The sequence below is a fragment of the Neophocaena asiaeorientalis genome, unplaced genomic scaffold, assembly GCF_003031525.2.
Source record: "Neophocaena asiaeorientalis asiaeorientalis breed wild unplaced genomic scaffold, Neophocaena_asiaeorientalis_V1.1 scaffold124, whole genome shotgun sequence".
NCBI lineage: Eukaryota > Metazoa > Chordata > Mammalia > Artiodactyla > Phocoenidae > Neophocaena > Neophocaena asiaeorientalis.
Window position 1 is genome coordinate 7,297,515 of NW_020174135.1, and position 13,928 is coordinate 7,311,442.

Below are 13,928 nucleotides of genomic sequence, written 5' to 3' on the forward strand. Positions count from 1 at the left end.
GGTCCTTTTATAGGCCTGTGTTATAATGCAAATACTTTCAGGTATTTTGTTTGCTTTTAATAATGTGCCAAGAGCTTAAAAACATTAATTTCATATTTGACGGGGAAAAAATATCCTTGTTCCTTTTGCAGTGGTGGTTCAATGTATTTTTTTGTTGTTGTTCAATGTATTTTTGTTCTGAATAAGTTTCGCTTTCCTTCTCCCCATCGTATTTGGACAAAACCCTATCTTAGGCACTACATACAAGGTCTTTAAAAGTGTTCATATATTTTTTCTATCTTCATTCACCTTACAGGTTAACAAATTTAAAACATAAAAATAATGTTTACTTTTTGACTTAGTTTCTTTTTGCAGTAAAGTTTGCAAAAGAATGAGTGGAGTAGACTTTGAGCTCTTATCATGAAAAAAATCTCAGCTGTAGTGGGTCAGGAAGGAAGAAATCATCTGAGTGAAGGATTGGGAAGAATGCTGTGAAAAGTATGGTTTACAGGTTGCTGTGGGATTCCAGATAGCCTGGGAGTCAGGGTACAAGCGTTCGAGCTTTTATTTCAAGAGAGAGGGAAGCTGTGCTGTTCTCTGCCATAGCTGACCCTTTCCTACAAATTTCCTGGGAAATTTGCTGCCTAAAGATATAGAGATGGCCATAAAGATGGCGCCTCGGGGCTTCCCTCGTGGCGCAGTGGTTGAGAGTCCGCCTGCCTTATGCTGGGGACACAGGTTCGTGCCCCGGTCCGGGAAGATCCCACATGCCGCGGAGCGGCTGGGCCCGTGAGCCATGGCCGCTGAGCCTGCGCGTCCGGAGCCTATGCTCCGCAACGGGAGTGGCCGCAACACTGAGAGGCCCACGTACCGCAAAAAAAGAAGAAGAAGAAAGAAAGATGGCGCCTCGGTTTCAATTCAATCCTGTTTCCATCAACAACACATACTGATGAGTTTCTTCTTCTTGTAAGGAGCTCTGTGGGTGGCGGTGGGTGAGGTGTGCTGTGGGCAGGAGGACATTTGAAAGAGGAAATGGTCTCTGGCCTCATGGGATCTGGCTCCACAGGTGAGCAAATATTTGAATATTGCCTTACTAGCCTCTTATCACAGCTCTGTGATGCAATTAGAAGTGTTGGCATCACTTGACAGTTGAAGGAAGGCTGACAGAGAAGGTTAGGAATTTGCTGGAGGTCAAACAGCTAAACAGTGAAAGAACCAGGATGAGAATTTCAGATTCCCTGGCCATTGCTCTTTCCAGTTAATCGCTGAGTTGGAAAAGTAACGTGCTTTTCCTGATTATTTTTATCATTAACCGTAATTGAGTAGACAATATTTCTTGAACAAAAGTCCACTTATAAACATCAAAGTTACATACTGTTGTGTCTTGGATGTACTTAATGCAATAGAACTAAGAAGTAATCTTCATTTATATACTATTTTGATGTTTTTTTTTCCTACAAAAGATTTCATGTATGTGATCAGGAGCTCATTAGAATGAAGTGATATCTGTCTTGAATGCTTTCTATTCTTGGTCTCAATAAGGTGTCAAACCCACCATTAGATCCAGCAACTAGTGAAAATCTGTGAGGAGTCAGAAGTATTTAGGAGACTGAAAGAAAAATCTTTTTCCCCTATCTCATCCTATTTTTTATTGGAATCTTTGTTTTACATTGTTACCCTATGATGATTAATACACCCTTTCCTAATTTTCCCACTTCCCTTTCCTTTCTGGCTTTAGCTGAATTCCTAATTCCTCCTATAACTTTGTTTCCTCTTAGGTAAAACCAATAACCAATCCATCCTCTTCATGGCCGCAGGGACAGCTTTGTTGTTGCTGTTGATTATCCTGACTACCACCGTCATTGCCATTCCTTATAAGAGGTGAGTATTGCAGCTCCTCCTGGATCTAGTTTTCCCTGAGTAATTCTGATGCTGGAGTTTCTCCATTAATAACCCAGTAGTTGGTCAAGCTGTCTTACGACGCAGGTACTGAGTCCATGTACTTTGAGCGCTGCTCTTGTACGTAGCAGAGAAGGAGTTAAAGTTGGAGGAGGAGGCTAGAATGACTCATTTCAGAGTTAGTAGGAGTGGGCAGTGCAGCCCTGCACTAACAAAGCCAGCCGCCTGGTGCCTCTGCTCTGTCTGCTACCCCGTCTCTCCTCTCCTCCTGCAAAGGAAAACGGCTGTCAGGTGAGGGGGAGGTATGTGTGTGTAACAGAGAGAGAGAGAGAAAGAGAGAGAGAGATGGATTCTGAGAGAAGATCAGGATTGAACAGTAATAATGCCTTCATTCATTCATTCATTAACTATTTATTGTGGCAGTGGTGACTGAGATATAGCGGCATGCATATTCTAATAAGCAAGCAACGTGATTTTAAATGGTTCTATATTCTCTGAAACAATCAGTGTAGGTGCCTTTATTACAAATCATTGAGAAGAAAGGAGTTGGGAGGGACTGCCCTAGAGAGAGCAGGTGGCCATTGGCCTCTTCTAAAGTTTCCTACCTTTTACCGCCTGTGGCACACTTGGCAATTTTCTAGGCTGTTCTTGGTTAACTCTTCCCTTCTTAGCTGCCCCGTGTTCATCAACTCACCACTCTAGGTATTTGTTGCAATCTTAGCTGTAGTCATATTGGGTTGGAATCATTCCTTATACTTGTGATCCAACTAAAGTGTTAAATTCTTAAGGAAAGAAGGAACCACACTTTTGATGTCTACGTTTTGAATGTCCGACACATGGTAGGCACTTACTGTATGTTTGTTGAGTGAAGGAATACATCCATCTCCACTCTTCTCCCCCAGTAATGTTACCACTCACGCATGCACGCGCGCACACACACACATACGCACACACACACACACGCACACACACACACACACACACACACACACACAGTCCTGCGTGCTTATTGACGGGGTTTCCCATCGGTTTCCCCATCTCGTCGCCATATCCTCTTCGAAGTCTCCCCTCACTGCTCGCCTGACTTCAGCGGTACTCCCCCTTTCTAACTCATCTGTTATTTTCCTGGTTCCTCTTCTAAAAGCTAGACTGGTCACGTCGTCTCCCTGTTTAAGACTTGTTTATTGTCTTTCCACTGGCGCCAGGATAACGCTAAGCTCATTAACCTTGTGGCACAGGTGCCCTTTGTTCTGACCCCAGCCCAATTAATCTGACCCCAACCTAATATTCATTCATATTTTCTACTTTACTTACTCCCCTGATATTGACAAAATGTATTAAAACTACTTTTATTCTGTGAACACGCCTGACTCTTCCCATTTGTTATGACACCAAAATGCTGATTTCCCCCATATTTGGCCTTAGAGTGATCTGGTCCTGCAGACCATTCAAGGTGTGGGATGCGTGTCCCCTCTGGGAGGGCTGTCCTGCTTCTCCCTCCCTACAAGTAGACGTGATGTCACCATCCAGAATCGTGTTGCACTTCTTAACCACCACACCTCGCAGTTTAATCACTTCCATGCTTGGCTTCCCTTCTATTCATAATGGCAGGGATTATGTTTTACTCATTTTTTAGTGTTTGATAGCATTTAGCGCTAATCTTTCCAAATAAGGATGGTCCATAAGCATTTGTCTAATTAAATTGAAACATGAAACTGTCGTCGTTCCTTTCTGTCCATCATGGGCTGCCCTCCAGTCTTTCCCTGGTCAGAAATTAGCAAATTGAGGTAAGGATGTTAGTGACACTAAGGATTTCTCTACTGCTTCACCTTGGTTGATTAAAAAATGCACTGAGGGCAGATACGACAGCAGGAGCACATGGGAACACAAGGAATATGGCTAGGAGAGAGTGAGTGACAGGACAGACCTCGAGAGGGTCACAGATATTGGACAGAAAGGATTTAGCTTCATGAAAATGCATCAGTTTTACATGAATAGCTAAATTGAACTGTAGAATGTCTTGTCCCACTTGGTTAAATGTGATAAAAAGAAGATCAGTGGACTTGAATGCATAACCATGGCCAAACACCACACAGCAAAAAGCACTTGTTCTTTCTACCTTGTCATTGGTATTGATTTGTGGTCGTTACTTAGAATGGAAACGTCTTGAAAAATGACCCAAGGGACTAAACAATGACCTTCTGAACTCTGTCTTAGCAACTGTTTAAAATAATCCTGCCGCTTCAGCTTCAGATGTGCTGACCTAGAGAGAAGCCAAAATACATCACAGGGTGCCTGAAGGAGACTGAATTCTTCCTTCACGCCCAGCACCGGGGAGCCTGTGAGCACGAGGCCTTTGGAGCACAGTTGGTGTCATTTCCAGTTAGAGACCAGAATAGTGACCATATTCAGTGAGCATGGCTAGGGGAAGGCATAGCACCAGTAAGCGTGACAGGAGCCGAGATACAGTCTAGGGATTGACACCTGAGTCTGTAGGAAGAAATTTAATATTTAGCGAGCAAATGTTAGGCACTTACTTTTACCTCTGTTGTCAGCTTCGAGGTTCACAGCAAATAGGGTATCTTGGTTTGCCTGGGACTTTCCGGGTTTCAGCGCTGATCATTCCTCATCCCAGGGAAACTCCTTAGAATCAAGCAAGCCAGAACGGGAATATGTTTACTGTCTTTATTCTACAGGTGAGAGGACTGACCTTTAGAGATGCAAATAACTAGTCAATTGCAGAGCACAAGTTAGACGCAGATCATCCAACTCTAAACTTCGTGTTCTCGTTGTATGATAAATAAGTGCTAGGGATGCAAGCTACGACGTGGTAAATATAATTAATAATTAACACAGCTCTACGTTATGTATGCCTGTTGTTAAGAGAGCAAATTCTAAGGGTTCTCGTCACAAGGAAAATGTTTTTTCTATTTCCTTATTTTTGTGTCTATATGAGATGGTGGATGTTCACCAAACTTATTGTGGAAATTGTTTCATCATGTATGTAAGTCAGATTATTATGCTGTACACCTTAAACTTACACAGTGCTGTATTGTATCAATTGTATCTCAATAAAACTGGAGAAAAAAATCATCTTCTCTTTTCCTCATCACATTGTATATGCTAAGCTTATGTTAAAAGTATATTTGTTGGGGTGGGATAGGGAGGGTGGGAGGAGGACGCAAGAGGGAGGAGATATGGGGATTATATGTATACATATAGCTGATTCACTTTGTTATAAAGTAGAAACTAACACACCATTGTAAAGCAATTATACTCGAATAAAGATGTTTAAAAATATATTTATTTATATATATAACACACATGTATATATATATATTTGGACCTACTTGGGAAAGTTAACTCTATATCATGACATAACAAGCCTTGTGAAGGATAATTTAACAAAGGATCAAAAGTCATAGATCTGTGTCTGTTTCCTCACTTGTGAAAATAGGATAATAATAGTGTCTGTATCATAGATTTCTTATGAGGAATAAATAATTTATATAAAAGATCTTAGAAATATGACTTGCACATAGTAAATTTACACATAAAGTAAGTAAATAATTCGTTTAAATACTACTTAATAAGTAAATACATAAATGCACATAGTCTGTGATTCTGTTGACATGGTAGGAGGATTTCATAGCAACTAGAAGAGACCATCAGAGTCAACATTGATTATCTGAACAACCTTTCCCTGGAGAGAGACTATCTTGCCAGGTTTTCAAAATTTCTGTGAAGTAATTATAACCTCATCTTTAAAAAAAAACCTCGACATTTTTGTATCTGACCCGTCCCCTCTGTGGTTCAATAAGAATCTTTTCTGTAGAGGGATGAAAATCATCTCCCCATGATAACAATTTCCATACACTTGGATGTAGTTATTTCATCTTTGCATTCAATTACATTACTCTCTTCTCTTGTATTTTCTTTTCAAAGATTCCTCCTGAAGTTAGGTTTTTATAAGTTTTGTTGAAACTGTGGAGAGTTTATTGAATAGTATGGTTTCGGATGGCCCGTTTTCAGCTGCAGCAATGTGACTGTAGAAGCAGTGAGCCCGGTAGTCGGGAAGGAGGGCTGTGAATTCAAATCCCGATTCTGCTGATAACCAACCATGTGATTTGGGGCAAATTACTCTTCCTCACAGTGCCTCAGTTCCCCAGTTCGTTAAATAGAGAGTTTCTGATGAAATCTGAATAAAGTAATCCATACAGGTGGTTTCGTAAAACACCCGGAAGATTCCATAAAGCTTAGTTATATTGTCATTGTCATCCAAGAAGTTGCACTGTTAGCGTTTAAAAGGAAGTTTTAATTGTGGGAAATCTCTAAGTCATTTACGTATCAATAATAACCCACTCTGCACCATTGTTTAGTAAACTCACTGAGATTAATTACTAAGGAACTGGCTGCATATCCATTTAGCTGCCTTCACCATCTGTGAGCACACTGGAGAAGGTACGAAAAATGAAAAAATCTAGGACCGTGGAATTTTGGGTGAGTATGTATAAAACCGCTGTGGACAGCTGCTTTAACATAATCACTAAGGGCATGTGGGCTGTGGGTACAGGTGAGGTATTATAGAGCATCTGAAATAACGCTGGTGCTGGAGTGTCATTCTTACTACCTCTCTTGTACATGTTTCCCCAGAAGGAGAAGGAGACAGAAAAGAGGCCTATTTAAAGAGTACTGGGACACACAGAATAGGGTAAGTTTTCTCAGAATTGTCATCCCCCCCCCCGTTTTGTGCATGATAAATGTGAAGTCAGTCCATTTTGCAGTTAGCAATCTTCTTTTTTATTCTCCTTTCAATAACCTAACCAGTGCAGTTGCCTGTGGTTCCAGTATCAGCTATTTGATGAGATGGTTATTTTCTGAACTGGTCTCCTATTATTAATACCTTTTGAAACTGTTTGTTTTACATTCACATAAATAAAGGAGCAATTACACTAGATAATAATAATCAACATTGCACATTACCAAAATCTGTATTAGTTTCCTAGGGCTGCAGCAACAAAATTACCACAAAGAGGGTGACTAGAAACAACAGAAATCTAGTCTCTCACAGTTCTGGAGGGTTGGAATCCAAAATCAAGGTCTCAGCAGGATCAGTTCCCTCTTGGGACGAGACTCTGTTCTGTGCTTCTCTCCTGGCTTCCAGTGGTTGTTGGCATTCCTTGGCTTGTAGACGCATCACTCCAGTCTGTTCCTCTGTCTTGACATGGCGTTCTTCCGTGTGTGTGTGTGTGTGTGTGTGTGTGTGTATCTCTTCTCCTTTTATAAGGGAACCAGTCATATTGGGCTAAGAGCCCACCTTACTTCAGTATGACCTCATTTTAACTAATTACATCTGCAGCAACCCTATTTCCAAATAAGGTCACATTAATGAAGGTCTGGGAAGGACAAAAATTTAGGGGGGATGATATCTGACCCAGTACAGGGCATGATAATATTTTTATGTCATGAGGTTATTGTGAGGATTAAATTAAATGTAACCAAAAGCATAGCAAGCACGTAGAAAAATGCAATGCAGGATATCCATTATTGTTACGATGTTTGGATTAATTTATTAATTAACGGACATTCAGATTATAAAGCTAAAGACCTTTTTGTTGGGCTGCAGGAATCGAGTGAACTTGACATTGTCCTCCTATTCTACGTGCCCCTGCCCCTTAATGTTTAATTGACAGAGGAGAAATTCCCTTCTGGGTGTGAAGATAAGAGGGACACTTATTTTCGTGCTCATTGTCTCCACTATAGGTCAGATATTCTCTTTAACACATACTATTGTGTTTACAAAATTTTACAATAAAACATTTCCCTAAGTGTTATCTAAAATTACATCCATATCTCTTCAATTTAATTATTTGCCATTGAATGCTACATGGCCCAAACCTCAAGTACTAAAAAGTTTCTGACAATCCAGTGTGTGTGCTTCAAACTTCTTAATAATCTATCAGTTTAACATTCTTCTTTCTGTTAGGTAGTTACTTTTTTGCAAAACAAAAAAAATTTTTTTTCTGAATATCTCATGGTTTGCTTTTGGGCACCAAGTGCGAAGGCTGGAGAAGTCTGGCCTTGTCTGACCTGCCATGGCTGCACGCAAGGAAACCGTGTTCTGTCACATGCAATTTCCGGATCCCTTCTCTGTCCTTAGCTGTTGTCCATTCAAGCCAATCCAAAGCCACATTTATTGCTGTGAATTTCAGAGGAGGAAAGGCGCTTTGCAACTTCCTCACTAGGTATTCAACTCTTCCAGGCTCTTGCAGAATAATGATAATTTGAATGGTGATTAGAAAGTTAGACAGTAAACTGGTCTGTGAAGTTAGACCTACTTGATTCTGCGGGGTATTTTTTTAGACAAACTACGTAGAAAACAATAGCACTTGAATTTTCCTTTTACTTTCTCCTCGCAAACACTGAAACCACACTAAATTTTCAGACTACTCACCGAAAGACCCCTCTCTCTCCCTCTCTTCTCCTCCCTTCAATTCTGCCCCACCCCCACTCTCTCTCCTCTGTCACTTATGCTTACGTATTTTCTGTCACACACATACATACAGGTGGTCAAAGTGACCCAATTAAGGTAGAGAAGATTAATGATTGTATAACATCATCTTGAAAGTGAATGTGCATTAGTTTTGTAATTTTAAAAACATTTATTTATTTTATTTTATTATTTATTTTTGGCTGTGTTGGGTCTTCGTTATGGGCTTTCTCTAGTTGCGGCAAGCGGGGGCGATTCTTCGTTGTGCACGGGCTTCTCATTGCGGTGGCTTCTCTTGTTGCAGAGCACGGGCTCTAGGCGTGTGGGCTTCAGTAGTTGTGGCATGCGGGCTCATTAGTTGTGGCTCACGGGCTGTAGAGTGCAGGCTCAGTAGTTGTGGCTCATGGGCTTAGTTGCTTCGCGGCATGTGGGATCTTCCTGGGCCAGGGCTCAAACCTGTTTCCCCTCCATTGGCAGGTAGATTCTTAACCACTGTGCCACCAGGGGAGTCCCTGTAATTTTTTAATTGTGTTCAGTTGCTTATTTTTAAGCCAGCACACTGTGTACTTTAAAAATATTTATTTTTCCATTCAACAGAAATTAATGATTATCCACTATGGGAAAATACTGTACTAGACTTTCCATATAAAAAATACAAATAATGGTTCTCTTCGAAATAGCCTAACATCAGGAGAGGGAGTTTTACATTTAAACAGGTAATTTATATCACAATATATCAAGTGATAATCAAGGCTAGGTCTCTGTTGTATCTCACTCACCACTCTGCAAATCAAGAATGTAATTTCTCACAGAAGTTCAATACAGTGAAGAGAATGTTTTATGAAATTAACTGTACTAGAAATTTGACCTATATCATGGTTGAACTAAGGAGAGATTTATGTTTTGAGTGTCTTTATTAAGTGCTGAAATGCAGTGAATTATTAACATCCTTTGTGTTTGTCTTTCTAGGCAACCAACAACTACAGAATTCCTGTCCCTGCCAATCAGCCTTCAGATGGTGCAGGAGAGGATATTTATGTCAACTACCCAACCTTCTCTCGTAGACCAAAGACTAGAGTCTAAGCTTTTCCCTTAATCTGAGCATATGAATAATGACTATTATGTACATGGATCTTTATACAATTTCTTCCCACTATTTAGTGTCTACCTTGGATACTAGTTGACCAAATTTATTTCATTTGACAGGAAAAATACTGCCTTAACTAGAGAGCATTCTTAACAGAAATGTTTTAGAGAACCTGACTCTAATTAGCTCACACATAAAAGGAAACTTACTGAATCCTGTAATGGAACAATCAAGGGGAGATCAACCTTCAGGCAAGGGTTATTTACCAGGGCTTAAATATTATGTCTAGAATTAAGTATGGATATAAGACAGTTTCTGCATGCCCTTTCACAGTGTTGGATCCACTTCCTTGGTGTTAGCCTAGCTCTCATTCAGGCTTTTCCCTTGTGTTTCCAAGATTACTGCCAACAACTCTTGGCAATTCATAATCCTTGTTTCTGTCTGGCAAAGAGTTTGTTCTGATAGAGCAAACACATTTGGTTACTTGTCCATCATAAAACAGTCATTATGGCCAGAAAGGATGAAAAGGCTTAAGTCAGTTAAGGGCTCACCTCTAGAGCTAGGTAGGAGTGGGACCAAAGCACCCTACTGGGAGATTCAGAGTTTTATTAGAAGAAGTAAAGGGGAGCCTGGAAGCTGGGCTGGTTGCCAACAAATGCGGACTGTAATGACCTTCCAAGACATCTTCTGTTAGCCGGCTAAAAAGAGTAGGAGGGCAGGTCTAGGTTAGCTCTCTCCCTCTTCCCACTTCTAGAACCTACTCTGCCAGCTTGGTCCAGAAGAGTACTTGGCAGTAGAAGGACTAAATGGTCAAGAGGAAGATAAATGTGGCAGGGAAATCTCTTCCTTTGCTACTCTCAAATAAATCCATTTCTGATTTCATATAGAATTTCACTATCCCTGCTTTAGCCTTATAAGCAAGAGTAGTAGATGATCCAACAGTAACAATTTTTATATTGAATTTTTTATACTTCTGAGAATCGTTTTTAATACATAATTTCTCTCAAAAGAGTCAGGTACCTAGACATTATTAGCTTTTAAAAAAATAATTATGTGAAATTTAAATACGAGAAAAAGAATGATAGTTGGAAGTGGTGGTATAGGGTGGTAGGGTAGAAAAGAGAGGGGGCAAAGCACTGGGAGGGTTAGGGAACGAGGAAAAGGGATCAAAGAATAGGAAGGTGCAAAGAAACTTCTGTTGCTTCAAAGTTTGGCCAAAGACACAGTTTGGCCTAATGTTATGACTGACAGGGCAATTAGAGACCATGCCTGCCATTGTCCAAATTCTAGATGCAGGCAACAATGAAAAGAATTTGTGAAACTCAGTAACAGTCATGGTCACCTTGAAACCACAATGGTTTGGTAATGACCAAATATAATGATCGTTCGTGTCTCTAATACTCATCTTTAAAAGATTCTTATTTCTAGGCAGTTCCCTGGTGGCCTAGTGGTTAGGATTCTGGGCTTTCACTGCCATAGCACAGATTCAACCCCTACTTGGGGAACTGAGAACCTGCAAGCTGTGTGGCACAGCCAAAAAAAAAAAAAGAAAGAAAAAAAAAGATCCTCATTTCTAAAAGGTTCATCACAATGGCTGCATTTAGGTTTCAAAGTTGCAGACTTTTCATGATAATCTAAAGCGATCCCAGACCAAATTCTCACACTGTCTAGACAGATTCTTAAGCTGTAATTGGCAGCTTTAGCAGGCCAGTGGGTATTTTATGGTTTTATCTTTAAATACATGCACGCCACATAGTGCAGTTATCTGTGAATTACAGAAATTGTGAATGCCCCTACCTATTTCAGAAGGGAAAAAGTAAAACCGACCACTCCCAGTTGTACTTACGTACATGCAATGAGAGTTAGCTCTCATTTTTATTTTGTTTGCTTATAGATCTTTATATCTGGATTCAAGAAGTGTTTCCACAAATATATTTGTAACAAAGTTGGAAGGCAGTTTTACAAGAAAACCATCTACTGTTTTGTTGACTATATCAGATCAATGAAAGTTTTCGTGGCTGAATCTATCAATTTGCATGGTGAAGCAAACTTAACATCCTTTAAAAGATAAATGACTTATTTTCCCTAAAAGTTAATAAAAATATTACTTTCTGGAAGATTCTGATAACCAAATCCTCAATGACTAATGTAGGTGAGAAGTAAAACATTTCTACCATTACAATATGGTTTCAGGGAAGATTTTTGTGGCAAACCCCTTACGTGTTGCAAAGCCTCCAGAACACTTGAAACTCATCTCTTTTTCCATGGGTGTTTTGACCTTTTATAAAAATCTCTCACTCAAAATACTTATGAGAACTATTTACTCTGTCCCTTCGTTTCTATAAATGCTTCCTCTGCAGGGCTCAGAATATTTTCGGGGATTTGGAACCTTCCTAAATCCTGCTGAAATTTCTCTGATCTCCTCTACTGATCCTGCTACACTGTCAGCTGTTATGCTGATGAAATTCCGTTCATTCATTTTCTTTCTTTGGATATTCTACTTAACAAATCACTTTCATTGTAGTCTCTTTAATATTATACCTAACTTGCTGGAGTTGTGAACTCTACCTAATATATATAAAAAACTATGCTTGCTCTCTCTGTCTTTCTCTCTCTGTCTCTCTCTCTCTCTATATATATATACACACACACACTATATATATGGTATCTATAGTAGGTATATGGTATATATATAGTATGTGTGTGTATATATATGCACCTACAAACACACATGTATATATTTTTTCCCTAATCTGTTGTACCTACTATTCCAGTTGTTACTAAGGAAACAGATCAAAACAGATCCACGGAATGAAAGGTCAGACTTGAATTAAATTATGTTTTAAATCTTTTTTGCAAGGTGTTATTTAGGAAACAAGATGCTTCCTAAGATTCTTTTTTACATATATAATTTATACTGATACATAATACATTAAATAATAATCTGTGTTTCCTTTGAATGCCCTTGTTTTAGTATTTACATTAAAGTAACCAGTTACAAGGAATTGCTGTGTAATGACAAGGTAGGTAAGTTTGTTGAATGTCAGTATAGAGTACACAGTTTTGTCAGGGAAAGAATACATCTTATTAACCTACAATGATTAGGGTATTGATTATATTATCATCAGAGAGACCTTGGAACATTATTTAAAAGCCTCTATGCATGCTGAGAAAATCGCATAGGAATTTCATTAGTTTGTAATCATGCTTATATGGGTGGGAGGCAGGTGGATGAGGTTAGCGTTTTCAGCTAGTCAATATTCACATTTATTCACGGTTTATTATTAAAATATTATACATATACATTTAAAATACTTTGACTATCAATTTACAAGATAAAGTAAAATAAAAATAATTTAAATAGGTTTACCTTTATTGTAAACATCCAAGTTATGTTTGTTTGTATAGAACTATGTTAAAAAATAGCTACAGCTACATTACAGTAATTTTCCAAATTGGTAGAGTCCACATCGTAATTAGAAATCACCGTAATCAAAATGCTTCTCCTTGATTTTTTTTGTTTTTTCTTCTCCTTGATTTTTAATAACGTGCTGTATTTTGTACTGCTGGTGTGAAATGTCAACAAGATTGAAGATACTGTAGAATACAGATGCTTATATAGTGAGAATGAAGGTGCTAAACAGTGAGTACAAAGTTTAGCTTCTTTCCACAGTAGAGATAAGAAAATATCTTTGAAAAATATAAAACAATAGAAACATGTAATACCATTATTTTATTATCATCATTAGTTAGGCCACTATTAGAATGTAGTGTCTAGAAAGTATTGACCTTCACATGCAGGTTTTTGCATAAATTAATACATTTTTCCACTGGTCTGTTCTTTGGATTATTCTAAGTCAAGTCTCTAGGCTCTTATACATTTGTAAAGTAAAAATAAGCTTTTTTAAAAACTTTTCTATTGCTAGTGATCCAATAGATAGAACTGTGGCTTCTAGAATTAACTGCAATGCTTTCTTAAAAAATTTTACAAGTCTTCAAGGTTGGATTACATATTATGTTTTTCGAGATTTAAAGACTATGTTGTAAGGTGTTGTAAGAAAAGATCTAATTTGGGGGTATGGGTGATAAATGTCTGGAATAATCCCCATTTATTGCCTATTGTCCCTGTTTGAATGATAAGTAACATAGTCACCCTCTTTAGAACATTTTTTTCCGGCTTTATATGTAATTTCAGACTTGGGTTTTGTAAGGCATGCAAATATTTACCTTGATATACTGTATTCTGTTGTTTGAATGAATAAAATGTAGAGTTCCATGATTGTTAGTTTCACTTGTTATCAAAGAATATTAGGGGAAAATTCCTACAGAATAATATTAACACGAAGAGTTAAATGCAGAAAAAAATCAAACCAGTGTTACTTTGTAGCTTCTATCTCAATGCAACATTCAGTTCATTTTATAAGTGCATGTAGTTCAAAGAGTCAAAGTGTGCTGTTCAAGGGTTGTTTTTTT

The 13,928-nt window shown here is 38.6% G+C and overlaps 1 protein-coding gene across 3 annotated transcripts in view; it reads left to right on the top strand.

The window, feature by feature from the left end:
- CD226 (CD226 molecule) overlaps nucleotides 1-13,546 on the top strand; it is a 99,070-nt gene extending 85,524 nt beyond the window's left edge. For 2 of the 3 annotated variants that reach the window (XM_024754849.1, XM_024754848.1), the window contains exons 5-7: nucleotides 1,758-1,860; nucleotides 6,532-6,589; nucleotides 9,338-13,546. In XM_024754849.1, coding sequence (XP_024610617.1) covers nucleotides 1,758-1,860; nucleotides 6,532-6,589; nucleotides 9,338-9,451 — 275 coding nt within the window. In that variant the 3' untranslated portion in view covers nucleotides 9,452-13,546. Of the gene's footprint in view, nucleotides 1-1,757; nucleotides 1,861-4,095; nucleotides 4,988-6,531; nucleotides 6,590-9,337 lie in introns of those variants that run through there. The other variant, XM_024754850.1, reaches the window with a different exon arrangement.
- Nucleotides 13,547-13,928: the final 382 nt, after the last annotated feature.